This window comes from Melanostigma gelatinosum (genome assembly GCF_949748355.1).
Source record: "Melanostigma gelatinosum genome assembly, chromosome: 3".
Lineage (NCBI taxonomy): Eukaryota > Metazoa > Chordata > Actinopteri > Perciformes > Zoarcidae > Melanostigma > Melanostigma gelatinosum.
The window spans coordinates 14,317,974-14,341,563 of NC_136636.1; the positions used below are offsets into that span (position 1 = coordinate 14,317,974).

At 43.6% G+C, this 23,590-nt stretch overlaps 2 protein-coding genes across 4 annotated transcripts; both read left to right on the forward strand.

The window, feature by feature from the left end:
- The first annotated feature begins 305 nt into the window (after positions 1-305).
- Positions 306-6,900, forward strand: cdkn1a (cyclin dependent kinase inhibitor 1A). Of its 3 annotated transcripts, none has more exons than XM_079265685.1 (3): positions 306-1,533; positions 6,172-6,607; positions 6,692-6,900. In XM_079265685.1, the coding sequence occupies exons 2-3, from the start codon at positions 6,181-6,183 to the stop codon at positions 6,745-6,747; spliced, it is 483 nt and encodes a 160-aa protein (XP_079121811.1). In that variant the 5' UTR covers positions 306-1,533; positions 6,172-6,180; the 3' UTR covers positions 6,748-6,900. The 3 variants fall into 3 exon arrangements, with proteins under 3 accessions (XP_079121811.1, XP_079121810.1, XP_079121809.1); XM_079265683.1 differs by lacking the exon at positions 306-1,533 and adding an exon at positions 5,801-5,837; XM_079265684.1 differs by lacking the exon at positions 306-1,533 and having other exon boundaries at positions 5,715-6,607.
- A 4,093-nt stretch (positions 6,901-10,993) lies between these two features.
- tmcc2 (transmembrane and coiled-coil domain family 2) lies at positions 10,994-22,458 on the forward strand (the record flags this gene model as incomplete). The annotated part of the gene is made up of 6 exons (XM_079266084.1): positions 10,994-11,011; positions 11,366-12,103; positions 19,950-20,408; positions 20,756-21,372; positions 21,783-21,918; positions 22,158-22,458. The coding sequence occupies 6 exons, from the start codon at positions 10,994-10,996 to the stop codon at positions 22,455-22,457; spliced, it is 2,268 nt and encodes a 755-aa protein (XP_079122210.1). The 3' UTR covers position 22,458.
- Between the last annotated feature and the right edge of the window lie 1,132 nt (positions 22,459-23,590).

Consider the following 23,590-nt stretch of genomic DNA (forward strand, 5'->3'; position numbering starts at 1 on the left):
GTTGTCTCTTGGTTGACCATGTTCTTGAAATAAACAAGCTTATACGACAACAAGAGGATTGAGTGGAACAGACTTTTGAGTGCAAAATGTTACCAATGTGAAAGTTATAGAGACTTGTAACAGGAGCGTTAAGAGACTGAGTTACAAGCCCACAGAGTTATTCTACAGCCTCAATATGAAGTAACTTAGAAAACTGCAGGTTGGTTTGAATTCAATAATACTTTATTATTTATCTTGTTACCACAGTCTAAACTGTATTAAAACTGTAACTGCTTTTGAGAAAAAAATATTAAAAGAATAGAGGGCACTTGTTTTAGCTGCCAATACACATACAATTAATAGCAAGTAATAGTAAAAGCACATGTACAATTTATAAATTACTTTGTCAATAAGGACTTTACACATAAAACATATGTTTTTTTATTGATTGTTTTATGGATCTAAAAAGGACATCAAGCATGGGATAAGATGTTAAAATGAACTGTGAACATGGTCCCATGATGTTAAAAGACAGATATTAAACATGTAACATGAATAGTCCAAAACTACATTAGTGCAAACCAACAAAACAAAAGCAATACTATAATGTAGAAATTCTGTGTTACAAGTAAAGGTGCTGCATTTTTAAGAAAAAGTACATTGCCATCAAAATATACCAAAAGTAAAAGTAGTCATTATGCAGAATATCCCATTACAGAATCATTACATTATTGGATTATAATTATTGATCCATTAATGTGTACAACAATTGAATGTTGCATCTGGTAAAGGTAGGGCTAATTTGGATTACTTAGCATAGTTTTGGGAAGCTTAATCTATAATAATACAGCAGCATTTACTAGTTGATTCATATTTTGTATTAATCTAAATCTGCAAAGCAAACAAACATATGTAGTGGAGTAAAAAGTATTATATTTACCACAAAAAAGTAGTGGAGTAGAAGTATAAAGTAGTACTTTAGTACAGTGCTAACGGTAAAAAATACTTTGCACCATGATTTATTTGTTACCTGTGTTATGTGTACGGTAAATACAGTAACGGGTGTATCTTTTTCTTCCACGTATTTGTGTCTGACACTAAAAATGTGCCTGAGCTGAAATGGGAGGAGCCAAACAAAGATCCATCCGGGTTACTGCACAGTCAACCGGCCTGACATGCGCACTGAAAGGCAGCGAGAGCCGCCCTTGCCGAGCTTCTTTTCTGGGTCGTCTTGAGATGGAACTTCCTCTGTACTCCAGAGCCAAAGTTTCACGTGTGCCCATTTACCGGGACAAGTCTCACGTGTGTGATCGTAGACAGACTCCGCCTCTGCACGGGAGAGGAAGCATCTCCGAAGACCGGAGTTCATACAACCGTAGCCCGTGAGAGTACTTGGAGAGGTTATCAAGGAGCGTGCTATTACCACTACTCGTTGTTTTTGTTTCATTGGAGAGGGTGGGTTGGACAACAGGATTTTTACACGGAGGCGGGTAAACGGACGAGATTCATTCAAGAGGTCAATCAGAGGGATTGTATCTGTACTGGACTGATAATGTAAGTATAATGACCCTGAACTAATGTTAATGCTTAAACTGTCTGTTTTTGGCATTTATTTAGGTGGTTTTGTGTTTTGGTAGCTTGTAAGCATCTTTAGAAACATGTCTCCGGTGTACAGTCTACGTAACGTTTTATAGACTGTAATACAGCTTTTCGTGTCCATATATTGTACATTTTTGTATTTCTTTTTAGTCTTTGTCTTGACAATTCTACTTTTGATGATTCATAGCTACTCATATGAAGTTGGATGTGTTTGTATCTACATGTCAGTTTTCAAGGTTTCAGTTTATCACTCTAAACTTAAAAACTCATGCTGGCTTCTTGTCGGAGGTATTTTAATTTGAACGTGTGTGTGTGTACGGTGATGGAAGGTTGGTCAGACTCCAGTGACAGCCCAGTTGTACTATTCTCCGACACGAGCCCCAGCCTCACGTGGAGCGCTGTAGTAAACTGGGCAGGGTCTATCTGTAGCTGCTGTGCTCTCTTCCGCGGGGCCCATGCCGGGGACTCCTCCGCACATGTGTAGTGTCGCTCTCCCGCCACAGACTTGAATCACTCCGCCCCGCCCGGCTCCCACTATTACGTCGTGTCCCGCGAGGAGGGTGTGCGAAGGAAAGAAAAGGGAGGGAGGGAGGGGGGAGTAATGGTGTCTCACAGTAGTGCCCCCCCAAAATGTTCCCATAGCCAGGGGCGGACTGGGGGAAAAAAGTGGCCCGGGAGTTACTGTCAGACCGGCCCACTCAATGGAGTGGTCTCACCGACGTCACGATCTCCTTAGTTACGAGGTCGGTCGGCCATGTTGGAGTACATACAGATCCTACATGGCGGCGCGTAAACAAGGAAGTGCGGCGAAAATACAATACTTTGAATCACTGGATTGTGCATCAAAGGTTCGCTACCTGGCCAAATTGAAGGTTATTGGTAACTTGGATCCCTATACGATGAGTGCAGATGGTTTCAGTGCCGATCCTACTTATCTTCCATCGGTAAACTACGCCAACATCTACGCGTATCTCGTGAACACCCCCAGTGCTTACACAAAAGACGAGTTGGCGTGCTACAAAGGGCTCGACGCTTATAATCAGTTTGTCAGTGGATGGGTCCGAGACGTCAAAGCAACGGTCGTGGAGAATTTTCATCTCGTCATTGGGAGGTTAAATATATACAGATCTGGTCCGATATTTAGCAATATTCAATGTTTACTCAGCGCAAACAGACACGTGTGTTTGTTTACATTGTACGTGCATGTCATTGTGTGCGTGTGTGTAGGAATTCACTTTCAACTAACTCCTAACTTCATCCCCCCCCACACATATATATATATATATACATATATATATACATATATATATATATGATCCGACGTTAAACTCATATCAAGCAATGCTGAGGCTGCATCTCTGTGTTTCGCCTGTTGTACACGCTCGACACGTCTCTGGTACCGACTGCTGTCACGGGCCGATGAAGCTTCGGTAACCTTCTCATGTCCAAGTTTAATTTATATTTCCTTTATTAAATACTGTTCACAAACGAATTAGTAAATAAAATCACTGACCACTTATAAAGTGATCCGCACATACTCTCGTGTACGCCAAATTCCATTCCTTTATATCTCGAGAGATGCGTGACAGCCATTTCTCGCGACGTCGCTTGGATAGCTCCTTCGTGTCATTTCCTTGATGTGTAATGACCGCTGGCAAACGAAAGAATGATTTCTTGTCTCTATCAGCTCTGCTGCCACAACCAAAGACAGCACAAAAGTTCACCACCGATAGGTTATGCGACTCAGCCGTGCATGCCAGTGGCTTTGTGTGTACTCCAACATGGCCGACAGCTAAACTGTGACGTCACACGAGACCACTCCATACACGGCGCGCTGCCCACTCAATAGTCTATATCTATTAGATATAGTTTATATCTCAAAGACCTCAGAGTTTATTTTAATACTGGATTAAAGGAAGCTATAACTGCTTATTTTGCCAACCTAATCTCTTCTTCAAAGAGAAATCCCAAGATTCTGTTTGACACAATTAAGAGAATTGTTTCACCGTCTGTCTCCACTTTACCATGCTATTCTGTTGACGATTGCAACAAATTCCTTATCTATTTTATTGATAAGGTAACAGGTATTAGGTCTGGCATTCAGCCTGGGATCTGTTCATCTACTTGTAGCTCCTCGCAATCTCCTGCTGTTCTGGACTCTTTCCAGCCTATCAGCCTTCAAGACCTGATGGACTTAATTAACAAAACAAAGCCATCAACTTGCCCTCTGGATATAATTCCATCCTCTCTATTTAAGAAAGTTCTGCTAACTATTGGCCCTGCAGTAACATCTATTGTCAATTCCTCATTGTCTACAGGAATTGTCCCTTCCTATTTCAAAACATGCCACTATCCAGCCCTTATTAAAGAAACCTAACTTAGATCCAGCTTTTCCCATGAACTACAGGCCCATATCAAAACTGCCTTTCTTGTCCAAAATTTTAGAGAAAGTGGTGGCCAAACAACTTACTGCTGCACTGGAGAGGCACAACATGTATGACAAGTTCCAGTCTGGGTTTCGTAAGCAACACTCTACTGAAACCGCTCTCCTGAGGGGTTTGTGTAAAAGTAAACCCATGTCCTAGACCTGCTCTTAAAATATGTTTTACGTTTTTATTTTATTTTTTATTATTTTCTCTTTTAATTTTTTTATTTTCTCTGTGTAGATAATTTATTGACCCTTGGGTCACATTGTTTTTTATGCTTTTAAATGTCTGCTCTGTTAAGCACTTTGTGATACTACTGTCTGTGAAAAGCGCTATAGAAATTCATTCTTTCATTCAATACACGGCATGTATTCCGCCGGTCTACGGCGGCCATTCGCACCTGCGCCGGCCCCGCCCCGACCGGCGCCCGGCACGGCCGCACGGCGCAGACCGCGGTTATGGAGAAAAGTTTTTAAAAGCACCGTCGTGTCCAGCCGTGCTATGGAGTCCTCGGATCGCGAGGAGCAGTATAATGTCAGTTTATACTGTTGATACAGTTTTCACTGATTATTGACTTTCGGTATCAGAGTAAATTGAACGTGTTCTGTGAAGCATATAATATAGTCGGGCCGGCGATGTCAGAGACCGGCCCAAACCCCGTCGGCCTACCGGGGATTCCCCCGGTATCCCCGATGGCCAGTCCGCCCCTGCCCATAGCCCTTTTTTACCCAACATAGATGAGCATGTAACGATCCATTCAAACAGTGGAATAGTCTTTAAAACGTGTTAAAAGTATAGTACTAATAAATAAGTCCCATCAGACCCCATTAAGTCAACTGTTGCTGGACTCTTTCATCCACCTGTGATCTGTAACCATGATTCCTGACTTTATACGATTTATTTAAACAAGTTAACTTTTATGACACTACTTACATTTATTAATTCACATAATAAATACGATTTAATCAAATACACCGTTCACTATGTCATTTTAAGACACCAAATCATACAATTGCCACATTACGTGACCTCAGAGTAGTCTGCTCTGCTGTGTGGCTGCAGCTGAGTCACGTGACAGGACACGATCTACCAGACTTCTATTCATATCTATAGAGATCTTTTTTAAGCTATTGGGTTGGGGTCATTTTGGGGAACACTTTTGCTTAGTTTAAATGTCAGATATGCTTTATGCAGCGGTCCATGTCAAACTGGAGTTAGTGGGTCTGTTAATGAGGTTGACAGTGTGTACAGTGGTTCATACCCGTCTACATTAGTGTCTTCCATATTATTATTATTATTAGAATGACCTCATCCTCCCCTCCAGTGCTGCAGCTGGATAATTAGGGTGGGCTGAGACTCCTGCCCAGCACTTCCTGGATGACGATAATGACTTATTATTCTCCTGAGACACAGCTGATTCCTTCCTGACGCTCTTACAGGGAAGTGCTATTACCATTCAACCACTGGGAAAAAACGTTTTTATGCGAGTGCTGTATGAATATCCAGATGTGGAATGTACTGATTTAAAAAAATAAGATTAGTTAATCAAACCTCTTCTAGGACCTGCTTATGAGCTGCTCACTGAGGTCTGAAACGTGTTCAGTCTGTCTGACACTGCCACCTAGTGGGGCCTCTGTGGGCCTGCAGGGATCTCTGCTGAGGATTTGCCTTGACATGTCTGTCTGAGATTATGTCCAGACATGTACCAGTGATTCACCAGGAGGTGCTCAGTGAGTCACTGGCTGCCCTTCTTATAAAGAGCAGCCCAGTATCACACCAGTCTGAGACACTCTGTAGTTACTCGTGAGGATACTTTAACTGACTGGAGAAATGGTAAGCCTGATATATACTTTTAAAATTGAATAGTACAAAAACTTAAACTGAATAACGTCTGCTTTATGTTTCTGTTGATTGAGGATGGATCTTTAGCATGGATGAGAATATATTTTATTTACATTTTTGAATTATTTGGTGGAAAATTTAAGCCTTTTATTTACTTTTTATTTATTGAAAATGATATGATGAGAGGTGTCTGATAATTGGAGCGGCAGCCATTAGTTGATGAAATGATGAAACGTTTTGGCATACTTGCAGCTGAAGTTACAGCTCATCATCACTGTCTCAGCTTCTCCGACTAACCGCCGGTCTGAACCTTTGTTCCCTGCAGTGTAGAACGATGGCTACTCACAAGCCCATCCTGAGCCCCCCGACGACCGGCTCGGCCCGACGAAACCTGTTTGGCCCAGTGGACAGAGAGCAGCTGCAGGCGGACTACCAAGCTGCCCTGCAGAGGGGCCTGGAGGAGGCTCGCCATCGTTGGGGCTTTGACTTCCTCTCCGATACGCCTCTGGAGAACAGTGACCTCCAGTGGGAGGCCATCCCCGGGGCCACGGTGCCGCTGCTCTACAGATCCTGTGTGCTGGGTCTGGGACACGCAGAAGGTGAGAGGGCGGCGGTTCAGCCCGAGGACGGCGGAAGGGTCACGCTGAAGGAGAACATCCCATGTTCGCCAGAGAGATGTGCACTCAACCCGGAGAAGCTGGAGAAAACACCAGGGGGAGGAGAGAACACGGGGGTGAAGAGGAAACAGACAAACATCACAGGTACATATTCCAAGTGTAATGCGTAGAGTTGTGATTTCGCGTGGATTTGCATGAGCTGAATTTCCTGTTTCTTTATCTCGTCAGATTTCTATCAGGCTAAAAGAAGAGTAGTTGGGACGCCACGCAAATCCGGCGAGTGAAGGTGCCAATATCCTAAGAGATCCTCAGGAAGCCTTCTCTGCACAGACTCTGCACACTCTGTCACTCACCACAAGGTCTTGGACCCAGAGAATCATCTGAGAGCACAAGGGACCTCGGCAATACATCATTGTAATATATAACTATAAGGTTAATTAGGGTTCTGTATTTACTCTAAGGGGGGGGGGGGGGGGGGTGCTTTACCCAGTGGTAAGAAGGGGACATTTGAGCAGAGGAGATTGACGGTAATCTCTCAAATCAGTGGATTTATACTCATTTGGATCATGGGGATGCCAAAGTGTTGACGGACATTTCCTACTATACATTCGTGCTTTGTAGAGACGCTGTACCTGCAGCAGTGCGGAGGAATGATGGATGAACGCATTACTGTACACACTTGAAACAGATGCCATGTTGGTTATAATCATTACGGAGTGGCTGTGATTGAAAATGGTAGAGAGAGAGAGAGTGGGTGAAGCCCTTTGGCTCCTTTTGTTCAAATCCACTTTTTTTACAATGTGAATCATGAGGGTTAGGAGATATTTTATATGTGTTATACTTACTATATTTATACGTCTTTTTTTTTTTCTCCATTGTGTAATCATAGGACAATGGTTAAAGAGTTTTGATATGCTGTACATGCAGTTTCTTTGCTTTAGATTATTATTGACAGAAGTGCCATCATGTCTTTTCATTCAACGGTCTCCATGAGGACCCGCTCTGTATTCTGATGTGTACAGCACCAGATATTGTAGGTTAGGAGCGTAGCAACATGTCTTTGGTACACTTAAAGACACTTATATTTATGTCTATGTATATATATATATATATATCAGAGATGTATCTATAGAGTTTAATACAGCACTGTTAAGTAGCATATTCAGAAAAAGACATTGCAGTATTGCACATCATATCGCCTTTACGGGACTTTACTTGTTTGGGTATTTGAAGCTCCATTTAGGACAATCAGAAGAATGTATTATTTACTCAGCTAAAGTGCTTTATTCTTTGGAAGCATAGTGCAATTATAACAGTTAATGTGTTATCTGCCTCAAACGTTCTTTTGTTCTGGATACTTATTTATGTTGGTAAATCCTGCTGCTATGGTTAATCTGAATGAGTGTCGAACAAGGTCAATGTGTTCATTCTTACCAACTGCTTAGAAATGTTTAGAGCTGCAAATACAGAACTACGCAAATACTGGTAACAGCGTTAGCCCGAACAAATGAATGCACTTCTGTTCGTAGATGCTTGTGCACAGGTCGTACCATTTAGTTTTATGTTAAAAGCTACGAATTTAAAGATCTACCCTTATTTATTGAGAGATATTATGCCTCGTGTTCATTTAGTTATTGGTACATTATGACGATTCCAATAAAATGTTCAAATGAAACTTGTGAATGATTTGCATTATTTGTTTTGTTTTTTTCATTTGTATTGTGTTTATATGTATCAGCAACATCGGTGGAAGTATTCATTCATTCATATTCTGCTAACTCACAGAAAGTAGTTTAACTAGCTGCTTCCCAGTGTCTTGCCAGAAGTATTGATTATTCTGAAGGTAAAAGTATTTCTGGTGCCCCTTATACTACTATTGTATGCAATTAGTCAATCGGGTGTGTGGTTAACTTTAAAACAAGTTTAAATGTATTGATATATTACAGCAATAATATACACCATGGCATCAGTGTTTTCATAGTTTAATGTTTATTTTATATTCTTAAAGATCCACTTTGAATGTACTAAGTATATTCACTCAAGTACTTTAAGGTCAATTATGTTCTTGTGCTTAACTTGAGTAACTTTTTACTTCATCACATATATTTGACAGCTGCAAATATTTACTCTGCTGGTGAACTTACAAAACTAAAGATCATCTTATAAAAGACGACACATTGTGAGAGATTAAACATAATGCAGTTATAATTAGCTCCATTTCAACCAGCAGCATCATTTAAATGCTACTTTCATATTAATGCATCAGTAATAATAAATAAAGAAATACAGTGGCCTAAGTACTTTGATTTGTTTTGTATGCATTAAGTACAGTGTGCTGATGATACTTGTGTACATCTACATAAGTTCGAATAGATAACGTTTACTTTTCTCAAAGTAAAACATCTGAATACTTCCACGACTGCACTTTTATGAAACACCTTGTGAGTGGATGAACGCTGTTTTTCCTCTTTAAAATGTATTTCAGGTTTGCTTCTGGTGACGGCCTTCTGTTTGTAGATGGTATCCCTCCACAGACGCAAGTGCCAGCACACACACACAGCGAGAGAGCGAGAGCGAGTTAACATAGTGAGCTGTGACCTCGGGGATCACAAGCTTGGGACAATTACAACCAAACCACCATCTTCAAACTGTTTTGCTTAAATATTGTTTCTTTGTTCATCTACTTTGTCACTGTAGTCAGACAGTCAGGGACATAAAAGGCTTCACAGCAGAACAACTCTGAGCATTGATGACAACAGATTTAATGATGAAACATACCTTAATCTGAAATGCTGTCAGGCATACGTCTGGATTGGCCTCCATCAGTTCAAGAAGGACGTCTTCTTCCACTGCTGTCAGTTTCATCAACAATGTGAAGTTCAGCTGCATCACGGAGCCCAAACTTGTTTTTGACTGCAGGATGATGAGCATGACAACAGATAAAGATAACAAACAGGTTTTAACTGCACATAATAACTGACTGATCAACCATATTACCTATAAAACATGTCTGAAATTGCATGCTTTGACTTAACAGCAATATTGTGATGTTGTAGTGTAGCCATTACCAACATTGTAGTGTACAAAACAAACCAGTAGCTTTGATAAGCAAAAACTAAAAGCACCATCAGTTATGTGGTAGTGTAGTTAGTGGACCCAAACGCACGCACAAAGCGGGTGAAAGACAGTACGACCTGACAACCCCAGACTGCAGGACCAGAGCTTATGTAGTGACAGGAGACTCAGTAGTGGGCCCTGAGTCTGGTGTGTCAGGCTGCAGGAGGTGATCGGCTGGAGTGTCCTCAGCTGTGCACAATCAAGGGTGTGGCCATGGGAGGCGTCTGGAGGCAGAGGACAAACACAGAGCACATTGCACACAATAACAAACGGGGGAATGACAGAACACATGAGGAGAGGAGATCAGGGGAAACAGAGGTAACACCGAACAGGTCAGACAGGGATCCTGGATCCTGACACCATCAGCCGTCTACTCGTGTTTATAGCTGTGATGGCAGACAAACTGTTGTCCAGTTGTGGCAACACTTGGATTTTTAGCTAAGCAACCAAGAGAATCCAGATAAGGAAATTTAAAAACTTTTTATTTGACGCAAGATGTTAGTCACCGTCATTGATGAATTCCAAATAGGTGAAACCAAGCTGTAGTCGGATGTACTTCTTGGTACTCTGGTATTTTGTATTTAGCCACCAGCTTCACTGACATACGTCAGCCCACACTTGAGTTAACGCTTCATTTCATATGACGATAAACAGCCTGGTTAAGTCAATATATTTGTTCTTACCTTCTGAAATAGTATATTCCGAACACCGAGTTTTCTGCACCGTCACCGTGAGCTCAAGAAGAGACTGGATTTGTACGCAACTCAGTCAGGAGAGCTTTACGTTAACTCCGCCCCCAGAGCTATTTCAGCGCTGCACGTGCTAAAAGAACCCCCAAATAAACACTGATCAACTCAAAATATGTTTCACTGGAAAAGTAACACGAATTAACACTACCAATGTTGCTGTGCAGAGTCCATTAGTCCTGGCTTTATGCAATATTCACACGTTTTTGTTGTGAAAATATGCAAATAAAGCTCGTGACGCAATGGCTTGTTGCAAAAAATAAATGATTTCGGCTGAAAGGAAGCCTAAGAGGACGCCATAATTCTGACGTCAGGCGTCTCTCCCGCTGCACGTGAGGATCAGCTGTTGCGAGTCGGTTCCGCCGTTGTCGCGGCAATGGTTGCATAGCTGCGGATGTTTGTTTGGGGTTCGGCGGGGCTGATGACGTCACGTTCCAAAGTTCCTTTCAACTTTGATTATCTTTGCTCTGTGACGTGACGTTACAAACGCTGCGTTCCATGTTGACTGGGTCAGACCCTCTGGTGGGACACCTCATTGTTTGAACTGACTCTCTGTGGTAAAGTCTCTTATTTTGAACTAACTGTGAAAATGTCTTCAGATAAAGTGACCAAACATAACGGACGGCGTGCAGACATACCTGTACCTCACCGGAGACACCATCAGAGAATGGCAGAAGAACTTGAGGTACAGACACAATTGGATACAATCCCTCTACTCCAGGATGAGGTGAAACTGTTAAAGGAGGAGAACGAGATGTTACACCAGAATCGCAAGTCTGACTTCCTCAAGTTAGTCAGACAGAAACTACAAATACAAATGCTCAAACGCACAGAAGAGAAGCATGCAATGTTAGAAAATAATTTAAATGAGGAATTCATCTCATTTAAGAAAAAAGCTTATGAATCCCAAAGCCTCTTGGTGAGACTGAATGCAGAACAACTGAAAGGAGAGAAAGGAGAGACAAAGAAGCAGAGTGGCTTCTTTGGTAAGATTAGATGTTGTCTGAAATCCATCACTAAGTCAAATCTACGACTCCAGAGGGCCGAGTATTTAAAGTGGATTCAGTTACTATATGAGGAGATAGAAGGTCTCAGACATCTCAATGATCACTTAGAGAACAAGCTAGAAATAGCGATCAACCAGGCTGAGGGCGTCCAGGCTCGGCGAAGTAAATTCAATAAAAAGTTGTTGAAGGCTCAGGAGGAACTCACTGCAAACAAAACAACTGCTGAGCTTCTGCAGGATGAGGTCAGACTCTTGAATCATGAGGCCGATGAAAAGGACAGAGTGCTGGACAAGGCTGAACAGGACAACTGTTCTGTGAAAGACCAGCTGGACAAAGTGGAGCTGGAGCTGTTGATGATGAATTTCAACTATGAGACCGTGAAAGATTCCAAGGCCGACTTGTCCAACAAATTGGAGGCGGTCATGGCTGAGAAGGACAACTGTTCTGTGAAAGACCAGCTGGACAAAGTGAAGCTGGAGCTGTTGATGATGAATTTCAACTATGAGACCGTGAAAGATTCCAAGGCCGACTTGTCCAACAAATTGGAGGCGGTCATGGCTGAGAAGGACAACTGTTCTGTGAAAGACCAGCTGGACAAAGTGAAGCTGGAGCTGTTGATGATGAATTTCAACTATGAGACCTTGAAAGATTCCAAGGCCGACTTGTCCAACAAATTGGAGGCGGTCATGGCTGAGAAGGAAAAGTTGGAACTTGCACAGCAACAAAAACAGCTCCAGGACGCCAAGTCACTCACCATAGAAGAGATGATTGTGGAGTTAAATAAAAAAGTTGATTTCCACTTCCGTGAAGAAAAACAATTAAAAGATTTTCCCTCCCCTCCCCTCTCCCCTCCTCCCCTCTCCCCTCCCCTCCCCTCTCCCCTCTCCTCTCCTCTCCCCTCTCCTCTCTCCTCCTCTCCTCTCCCCTCCCCTCTCCTCTCTCCTCTCCTCTCCCCTCCTCTCCTCTCCTCTCCCCTCCCCTCCCCTCTCCTCTCCTCTCCCCTCCCCTCCCCTCTCCCCTCCTCCCCTCTCCCCTCTCCTCCCCTCTCCCCTCTCCTCTCCTCTCCTCTCCCCTCCTCTCCTCTCCTCTCCCCTCCCCTCCCCTCTCCTCTCCCCTCTCCTCTCCTCTCCCCTCCTCTCCTCTCCTCTCCCCTCCCCTCTCCTCTCCTCTCCCCTCTCCTCTCTCCGCACTCCCCTCCCCTCCCCTCCCCGACTACTGACATAAGGACGGTAAAGTTAGGACACAAGAATACTTTGGCTCCAATCCCCCACCCCACCACTGAGCCCAGGGACCCTGAGGCCCAGGTCATATCAAAGAACAAGCAAAAAGCTTCTATGGGGTTTCAGACGTTCAACAGACTCCCACCCATCTCCAAAAGGCCAGTGTTGTAGAGTTAAAAACACGCCACGTCCTCCCCCATTGTCCTAGGTCGTGAGCCTGGGGCCTTACTGCGTGAGTTGTGAGGAGTGGGCGACTGTGGCTCAGTGGATAGCAGGGTCGTCTTAAAATCAGAGTTCAAACCCCGGCTCTGCTAGTTGCATGTCTTGTTTGCATGTCTTGCTTGAGCAAGACACTTCACCCCAAAAATTGCTCCCGTAGCTGTGTCTACGGTGTAGAAATGTGATAGACTTTAGTCGCTTTGGATAAAAGCGTCTGCTAGATGACTGTAATGTAATGAGTTTAGGTTGATGAAACTGAGGAAACGTCAGGCTGTGAGAGTGATTCTTACAGCCCAACAGCTGTTGGCTTGAACAAAAATAATGTGATGGAATAAAACTCACGGCTCTGGAAGATCGGATGAGATGCGAGCTTGCTGCAAAGGAGGAGAGCTTCCAGAGAGAGCAGGAGCTGCAGAGACAGCGCAGAGAGATTGAGGAGGAGGAGTGGCGCAACCAAAAGGAGGAAGAGATCAATCTCCTGACACAGCAAAGCGCTGACCTCCAGGTACATAACCTCCGCCTTCAAGAGCTCGCCCAACAAACTGACATGGAGAAAGCGCAGTTTAAGAAGGAGGAGAAGAAAGCCAGGAAAGAGGTCGAAAAGATCCTGAAGAAGGACAGGAAAGAGGAAGAGAGGGAGAAGAACAAGAAGAATGAGAACGAGAAGAGAGAAAAGGAGGAATTGAAAAGACAGAAGAAGGAGAAGAAGGACAATGAGGAAAGAGAAAAGGAGGAAGTGAAAAGGCAAAAGAAAGAAAAGAAATTGATGGAGAAGAGAGAGAAGGAGAGGAAGTAGAAAAGAGAGAAGCAACATCCTTTCTCTTCACCCATCCCCACTTCTATCCTGTCTACACACACACACACTTCTACCCTATCTACACACACACACAGACACACACACACACACACACATAGGCACACACTGATACTCCTCCGTGAAGTATGAGTGGCTCAGTGATCCTCGGAGCGATGTTGTCCGGGGACCCTGGTAGGGTCTCCCAAGGCAAACAGGTCTCAGGGGAGAGCCCAGACTAAGAGCGGTTCAAACATTATAAATAGCAGCCCACAGACTTCAGCCACCTCGGCCAGACCAGGGAAACCGGGGCACTCTCCCGGAGCCAGACCCAGGAGGGGAGCTCGTCAGCGGTGGCCGGGCCTTCGCCCATGGGGCTCAGCTCGAAGAAACAACATGGAGGAGCCACCCTGTGGACCCATCAGCCTCAGGGACAAGCATCTAAGCTTGTCCCTGAGGCTGATGGGTAAGCTTGTCCATGTGCTATAAGTTACACATTTATCTTTAATGTCAAATGTATTATTGTTCGATGAATTAAGTGTCCAGGGCCATACAGTTTGTTTTGTCCAGTTTGACATCATATTCTTGTCATGTTCAATTTGAACATAGTTGAAGGAAATGATTTTAATAAAAGAGTTGAATTATTAATTGACACTTATATTCGTTCATTTTTCCACTAAATGTCCAATGACATCAGCACATTCATTATTCCAGTGTTATAGTTGTGGGTAATTATTAAAGCATCTTTTATTACCTACAAATAGACAGCAAGATCATTCAAATCGGGGAAATACAAAGTTTTATTAAGAAAACACATTGTCGGGAGGCCCAATTAGCGGCCATCTTGGATTTTTGAATGGCCAATCAGGCAGGTTTAACCAGATACCTCTGCAGAACAACTCCACCAAATTTCATGCTTGTATCATAAATTGCACGATTAATCTACTGTCTGCCCCACTACATAAAACATTACACGATCATTTATATCAGTATTTTAAGAAGATTTATATTTTTTATATATATATGGTTTCATATAGTTTCATTTCTTTGCCATATTTTAAGGATCATGAGAAATCATTACATAAATTCAAAGATAAACATTCAATCTGGTATCCATAGTAACGATGCAATCGTTAATCGATTTCACATTCCAGTTCTCTGACTGAAAAAATGTTGACATCAAGTTGGATGTAGGCTTTCTCAATAAATATCTTTATTTACAGATGCTAAATAAATAACCTTATATATTAGTGTTGGTATTATTATTACAATCTAGCGTTACATATTACAATTACACAAACAATTTGGATTTTCTACTTAACGTGTTTGTTTGCAAATCTAAGAGCCAATCAGCTCTTTGATCCGAAGACAGCCAGACGTTTCCCATCATGCATTGGGGTCATGCAGTCAGGGGAGAGCAAAGTCCTGCGGCCGCCTGGCTCTCGTGAGGTTATCGTTGCCCACGTGTGCATGACGTCAGAGCAAGTCGGGATCAAGTTGGACACAAATCTAACCGGCATGCATTGTGGGCCGATCGCTTGTCATCGATTCTGCGCACGCCCGGTTGAGATAAACGAGCCCATAGATTGAGCAGTGACTGTGTGTGTGTGTGTGGGCTCATTCAGGGTAAGCTCAGTGTCACAATGGCAGATGGAGGCAGTGATGATGATGTCATTCACCGGGTAAGCTTCAACCTCCACGGTAAGACACACTTATATGAGTCAATGTCTACAGCATTATTATATCATAGTACCAGTTTGTGTCACGTGACCTCTTGCACTGTGCGGCCACTGTAGCTTCTGCATGAGGCTGGCACACTCTCCTTGGTTTTACATTTCAAACTACACCTAACCCTGTTTCCTGGTTGTGTGTTTATATCCCAGTCCTGCTAGACATAGTTTCAGGGTTGGAGTTCCTATATCCATGCAACATTGCTGTTTGACATGCAACAAAATGGATTAAATAAGTATAACAAAAAGCATGGCATCAATGTCCCTTTTTAGTTTTACATCACAGACATCGAGATTAATGTATCATGGTGACGTAATGTTTTCCAAAATGAAAACAGGCTTCGGCTTCAAAAGAAATCCAAAATTGAAATTCTAGTCAATGAGTCTGTAGTCTCTGAATCTCCTGCCATGGTTCTTGACTCTGTGCCCCCCCCCCCCCCCAACAGTTTGGATGGTACCAACATAAACAGTATAAACAACAATGTTTTGAATAACAATGACATCATGAACAGTGTTCTGTTCAGTTTTATTTCCCTTCTCTTTAACACACGTTGCCACACAGATACAAATAGCCACACACATGATACACATCTGTGATATTTACTTGACAATGTGTCCGTGTAGGCTCCCGCACACGTAAGTGGGAGCTCATCACCATTTCCGATGATTTGGACGAGGAGACTGATACCTGGCAGCCTTGTGTTAGTCCTGGACGATGCAGATGATGACAACATCAGGATATTGAAGGTGACTGATGAACCCTGCTCTTAGGTTGTAGAGTGCATTTTACTTTGTACAATCATCTTTCAACTTGCGTCTCCTGTGTTTTCCACACAGACGCGTGATTCGCCCAGCAGCAAAATGGAGCAGGGCCTCGCACAACCTAATTCAAGTTGTGGGTCACAGTAGCGCAACTTCTAGGGTTCCCACAGGGGTCCCCGATTCTGCCCCATCTACCTCCAGAGATGCCAAGGCCAACTCCTCCGCAGTAAGGCCCGCCATACGGACACCAGTGCAGTCCGGCCACCATGAATGAACAAAGTCTCTTTGCAGCCATTGATCCTCCAACAAAGTGAAGACAATCAAATATCTAAATGATGAGCCAGCATTGTGGAAGAAGTTTAAATTTGTTGTCAGTTGATTATTGTTGGAATGCTGTTAAGCATTCCAACTATTGTTATCCTGTTTCTTTATTCAACTTCTATTTCTTCCGTGCCCCTCTTCTCCTCCTTCATTTTTTAAGCTACAGAAACCGTTCAACTATTAAAATGTTCAGCTCTTTCACCAGAGGTCTGCTATGACTTTTTATATTTCAACTTTTTGAATTATTAAGCTTTTTATTTTCAATAGGATCTCTATGGAGAATATTTTCAAATGGCTTCAGGCACACAGGTGTTCACGATTGAGCCAATTAGTGATGTTGATAAACACACAGACTCACAGACACACGCGCACATACACTCTTCTCCCTCTCTCTCTGTGTCTCTCTCATACAGTCATTCAGGTCTTAGGGATCTTTAGAGGTCTTTCCCCCCTCCTCCACCCCCCCCCCCACACACACGCCATTTCAAAATAAAAGCCCCAGAGAGTGAATTCTAACTGAACTGCTTGTGATGAAGCCTGTCATTTAATAACCTCTGTTTGTGTGTCAAACATTATGATTATGTCTCCTCTCCCCCTCCCTCCCCCACCCAGCCCCACCCTTTCAAAATAAAAGCCCCTTCTTCTCTCTCTCTCTCTCTGTCTGTCTCTCATACAATCATTCAGGTCTTAGAGACCTTTAGAGGACCCCCCCCCCCACACACACACACACACTAACTCACACACACACTAACACACACACACACACAAAGGAGGAAGAAACTTCATAAAATCACAAAAGCCTTCAGGTGAAAGTCGTAACGCTGAGACTTTCACGTGACTGAAGCCATGATTCTGTCCAATATGAAACGTGAAATCTGAAACGTGTATGGACAAAGCGATAAACAGGGCGCTGACAGCTAAACACAGCTCCGCCTGCGACTTTGCCTTAACCAATAGGCTCCATAAGGGGAACCTATACACCGCATGCGCACTCTGTCTAAGCGCCTTTTAGCTTTTCATTCGCTCCTACAGAGTGAACTTTTCTAGGTCCGTGCACGTTTAACTGCTAGACATAATACTTCTGTTACAAATAAACCTTATTGCTTGAATTGAGCTATACGCCTCGACATCAGTCTGTTCAGCTGAGTTTCCTCCTCAACAGGAGCAAGGCCCTGCTGTGCTCCCTGCTCCCTCCTCCCTCTCTCCTCTCTCTCCTCTGGCCTCAGCGGCACAGAGGCACCTGCACGCCTGCGCTAAGCTCTCCCATCCCCCCGCCCATTTCCCTCCATCATCTGTCCCTTAGCTCCCACATCCATTATAGGCCAGGACAGCTAGCGTTTGCTTTCAGACTGAGAGAGAGAGCGTGCGGGAGAGAGGTAAGAGAGAGACGGAGGGAGCATATGACACAAAGGAGAGAGAGAGAGAGAGAGGAACAGATCAGTGCAGGGAGAGAGAGGAGGGGGGAGGCTGCAAATATCGATGGCACTAACAATGGAGCGTTAGGATCCAGTGAGGTGATAGTCAGCCATATGAAGGCTGGGGGTAAAGATATTTGAGGAGGGGGGCTCCTCCTCGGTGAGCTCAGGGGGAGGAGGAGGAGGAGGATGGGCCTCGAACACAGACTTGCAATGGCACTGCAAAAATTGGATTAAAGCAGTATGGTAACGTTTCTAATTTAATTTATTGCTGTGCTGCTTGTGTCTCATCCTCATGTGTTCGCATCCACGCTCGTTGACATCCATCTCATGTCACAGTGTGTCCTCCTGCCAAGTGAAGAAGAGACGGGCATGCCCCTTTTTAATACCATAGACATCTATCATCTCCATCCTCATCACAGCCTTCTCTTCCGACCTCCAGGGATTTTTTTTTTTTGATCCATCACCGGATTCATTCCCGTTAGATTTGAGCATTTGTTTGTTTCCTGTTGTTTGTTTCCACCCATATGTAACGCCGGACACCGCACCTCCCTCCTCGTATGAGCCATATTTCTCATCGCTGCTGCATATGAATCAGACTTCTGGGACCAGATCGGGGGACGATTAACCACCAGGGACTCTGCACTCATCTGTTTTTCATCTCTCTCCATTACAATGTGATTGTAACCTACTTTTGTTTATATCTATATCTATATCTATATATATATGGTAACACTGCCTGCCTCGCGTCGCTCTTGCTCTGATTTATAATAGCACGAGTAGCGCGTGCTCCGAGCTCACTGTCACGCAATTGAAAGACAAATAAATCCCGTCTGTAGAAATTAGAGCAGCGCTATGAGATTTTTTGTCGCTGTCATGTGTTTGTTTGTCTGAGGTCATGCTTACAGGGTGTGATTACACTATTTTGACGTCAGTCAGAGGGTCATTAACAATCCCGCCATCTGCCAAGATGCACAGATAGATGATAGCCTACACACGAGGGAAACCCCTCGTGCACCAATGAGATGTTTGCTCAGAGATCAATCCGACAGAATGATCCATACCACACTGATATTAACATTCAGAGACACAATATAGAGCAATATCACATATTTAATCATCACTATCATTCCAACTGCACCATGCAGGGTGTTTTACCTTCTTATTCCTCGTGCATACCTTATGCATTTTTAAATGCATTTTTAAAATAACTTGTTTTCTGGTGAAGCAGAGTATCTGAGGCAGAGCAGGAAGCAGACAAATTATGCATCATCTAATTAATGCATGATGGCCTTTCGGTGTACTCTCCGATGCCTCCACCAAATCAATTGTAGGCGTAATTGACTAAATCTCATTTCAGAAGCTAAAGTGATGAACAGGTATCTATTTTTCTTTCGAGTCTTTCTTCGACGTTTCCTCCCTACAAACTCTGCAATTTGATGATAATCATACAGAAAATATGGAGAAAGTTAAGTTTTATTTTTGTCAGTTGAGCTTATCAGCATTTGTTAATGTTTCAAATGCATTTATTGAAAAAAACCTGCTCTAATTACATCAAAGTAAATATCTGTTCATTGTTCATTTCGATGTGGACGCTTGAATCCTCATATTTGTCGAGTTGTATGTTTGTCTCTCGATGTTTGTCACAGTTTTGCATGTTCAGCTGACCTGCTACTCTTGACTAAAATACTCTGTGGATCACACTGAAACGAATGAATTAAAGTTGTACCAATTGAACTCGTTGTCGACAGTATTTTCCCGATAGTTAGTTCTAGGAAATGATTGAGTAATGAGTGAGTTGTAAATGAAAGCCTAAATATTTTTGGGAGGCCAAAAACTAATAAGTAACCCACAGCTTAGTTTGGCTGTTTTGGCGCCATCAGATGGATATTAAGTTTGAGATTGACTTATTTTTTCATGCAGGAAAGCTTTTTCAAAAAGAAAGCACAAATAATTTCAATCAGGATGCGACACTGGCCCTTTCACTGTGCCTGTTGCTCAAAAATATTCTTCCTTTTTACTTTGACTTGAATAGATTTCAATACATGCAATGTTCCTTCTTCTTGAGTAAAGTCATGTCAACAATACACTATACTGTGTATTGTAGTACTCTCTCCACCCCTGATTACCTCCCTCCTGCCCTCTCGCCCCCTCAGCTGGACAAGAGCGAGGTGGCAACTCTCGGCCTTCCCTCCACCACCACCAGCCATGGAGGCTCTGACAGTAACATCAGTGCGGATGGAGCGCCAGCACCACCAGCAGCAGCAGCAGCAGCAGCATCATCAGCATCAGTATCAGCATCAGCATCAGCGTCTGGGGTCATGGCCTGTGGGGGTGCAGAGGGTTTCGGGGTTGGCGAGCCACAGCGGACACGTGCTGCCTTAGAGCATCTGCAGCAGAAGGTCCTGAAGGTTACCGAGCAGATTCGCGTGGAGCAGGAGGCCCGTGACGACAACGTTGCAGAGTACCTGAAGTTGGCCCACAACGCAGACAAACAGCAGGCGTCCAGGATCAAGCAGGTGTTTGAGAAGAAGAACCAGAAGTCAGCACAGACCATCGCACACTTGCACAAGAAACTAGAGCACTATCACAAGAAGCTAAAGGAGATAGAGCAGGTAGGTGAGCAAGTGTGTGTGTGTGTGTGTGTGTGTGCAGTTAGTTTGTGTACAAACATGTGAAATATTTGTGTGCAGCTGTTTCTGTACTGTGGCTGTTTTGAATAATTATCTCTCAAGGCGGACTCAAACAAGTGTTGAACTATATCTGTGAGGACAGTTGTGTCCAAATACAGACTGATGGTTATCATCTCCGGAACCAATGCATCATCCTGTGTCTCACCTTAATGCTCCACAGGGCCTGCTCTCCTCATCTATCTCCCCGCAGTTCTCTCCCTTAACCTAATCTTTCCTACCTTTGAGATCCTCCACTTCTCTGCTTCCTCATTTCTCTTCCCTCTCTACAGAATGGACCGGCCCGGCAGCCTAAGGATGTCCTGCGGGACATGCAGCAGGGATTAAAGGACGTTGGGGCTAATGTTCGTGCTGGGATAAGTGGTTTTGGAGGCGGAGTAGTTGAAGGGGTCAAAGGTGGAGTGACTGCCCTCACTCACACAGCCGTGGTCTCCAAGCCGAGGGAGTTTGCCAGTCTTATCAGGAATAAGTTTGGCAGCGCAGATAACATCGCTCACCTGAAGGACTCACTTGAGGACGGAGTCGGGGGCCACTCTGAGGACACCCTGGCACCTCGTGCACTGAGTGGAAGTGCTACTCTGGTCTCCAGCCCAAAGTACGGCAGCGACGACGAGTGCTCCAGCGCCTCTTCCGGCTCCGCAGCAGGCAGTAATTCAGGTGGTGCAGGGGGAGGAGGGGGACTGTTGGGACCAACCATGGGGAGCCCAAGGCTGGATGGACACCACCATCACCACCATCACATGCACAGCTCTTGGGACTCTCTTCTTGAGGGCCTGCAGGAGATCAAAGCCAGTCAGGCGCACATGGAGGACGCCATCGAGGACATGAAGGGTCAGCTGCAGAGTGACTACTCCTACATGACACAGTGCCTGCAAGAAGAAAGATACAGGTACACATCCCAAAAACAAATTAGAAACACCTTGTCAGTCACACTTATGAACTCGTGCGTATGCAATACAGTCCTCACATTTAGTTCACTTGAAAGACAAAACTGGCAGTATTCTATAATTGTTGTTATTGTGAACAAATACCATGAAAAGACCTCCATCCGTACGCTGTGCGGGAATTCTATTCCCAGATCCATTTGTTCCTAAAGATATAAATCTTTCAAAACAGTCACAAATATGATCTTTCTTTACAAAAGGACTCAACCATTTACTTTCCCAGCTGGACATTTTAGTTTTTAATAAATGTTACTCAAACAAGAGCAAATAGCGAATTAATCTGCGGATTAATGTCCATTTTTGGTGTGCTTGCGAGTAATTACACGTCTTGTCTGTGTTTGTACTGTACATTCAGGTATGAGCGACTTGAAGAACAGCTGAATGACTTGACGGAGCTACACCAGAATGAGATGACTAACCTTAAACAGGAGCTCGCCAGCATGGAGGAAAAAGTCGCCTACCAGTCCTACGAGAGAGCAAGAGACATTCAGGTAAAATCTGATACATTGTTGAAGACATTTAAACCCTTTAAAATGAGCCTTTAATACGTAAGTGTATATCTATGATATTATTTATCCTATAGTTGTCCTTAATTAAGAGTAAAGCCCTGAAAAACCCACAGCATAATGTGTTCATTCATAATAAAAAAGCTGATTGAGAAAATAACTTTTCAGGGCCTTTAATACAAAAAAAAACAATCCCACTGTGGTTCCTCTGTGTGTGCACACAGGAGGCTGTGGAGTCGTGCCTGACTCGCATCACCAAGCTGGAGCTGCAGCAGCAGCAGCAGCAGGTCGTGCAGCTGGAGGGAGTGGAGAACGCCAATGCTCGAGCTCTGCTGGGCAAACTCATCAACGTCATCCTGGCGCTCATGGCCGTGCTGCTGGTTTTCGTCTCCACCGTGGCCAACTTCATCACCCCGCTGATGAAGACCCGAGCCCGGGTGGCCGCCACCGTGCTGCTGACCTTGCTGCTCTTCGTCCTGTGGAAGCAGTGGGACTTTGTGGAGCCGTGGCTGCTGCCCAGCTGAGCTCTCTGAGAGAGACTCCAGTGGGGACCAGAGTGACAAACTCAGTCAGAGACCCACTGAAGGATCCAGAGACTGAAATAGAACCAGGGCCTCTGTACTTGTTCCCTTTGAGTGTGATCGTGGAGCGTCTGAGGACAAAACATGGCACTTTTGGATGGATCTGGAAATGATCTGGCCTGCAGAGAGTGTTGAGAGCTGTTTACAGTGAAAAAGAACAAAAATGCTCTGCTTGCCAGTTGAGCGACAAAAGACATCATCTCATCTCGCCCAGATCTGTTGGTGTTGATGACCAATCATCGATTACATTGCTGTCACCAAAAAACTGAGTTTCTTGCAAGAAATCTTTGGAATTGTCTTTTTCTAAATATTTATGATACATGAATTACAAAGACGAGAGCAACTTAATAATTAAAAATGCTGATCATGTTCGCCTTCATGTTGAAGCTATATTATATTTGAGAGGGAAAAGTTTTTTTTCCTTGAATGTTATTGCTCATGCATGTCCTCATATGTGCACTAAGATGCATCTAGCTGGCATGAGTTAACATTTCATGAATGACTAAATAAATCTTCTTTAACTGCTGTTGTGCTGTCAGAAATACAGCGCAGATGTCTTGTGTCTCAGCTCAGTGTCACTGGTTTGTTTCACATCCTGTTGAAGCAGTGCTTTTAGACATTTCTCTCTTTTTGTCTTTTTCTCCAAATCGAATGGACCGATTTTAAAAAAGCTGCTGATATCTGCGACAAAGTCACCGTAATAATTCTACCACGTGAAATCTGTTCTGTCCATAAATGCTATTTCGTAATCACTATTGTAGAACTGGTTCTCACCACACTGTCAAATTAATGGCATGTCAAATCGTATCAAAGTTTATATCCAGTTTGCAAAAAATTATTATTGCTGTTTTATTAAACCATGTAAGAAATAAATGATTTCATATGTTAGACTGACCGTGGATATATTCGAGACTTTTTGACTGAAAGGTTGTCAGACTGGGTTAGAGAGCAACATCTTCCATCGCTTAGAAATTATTGTCATGGTAATTATTGTAGCGAACGGATTTGTATCAATAGTTCATGAAATATTTTCTAAAGCCATGTAATTCAGTTTTAGGCCTTTAATAATAGCAACT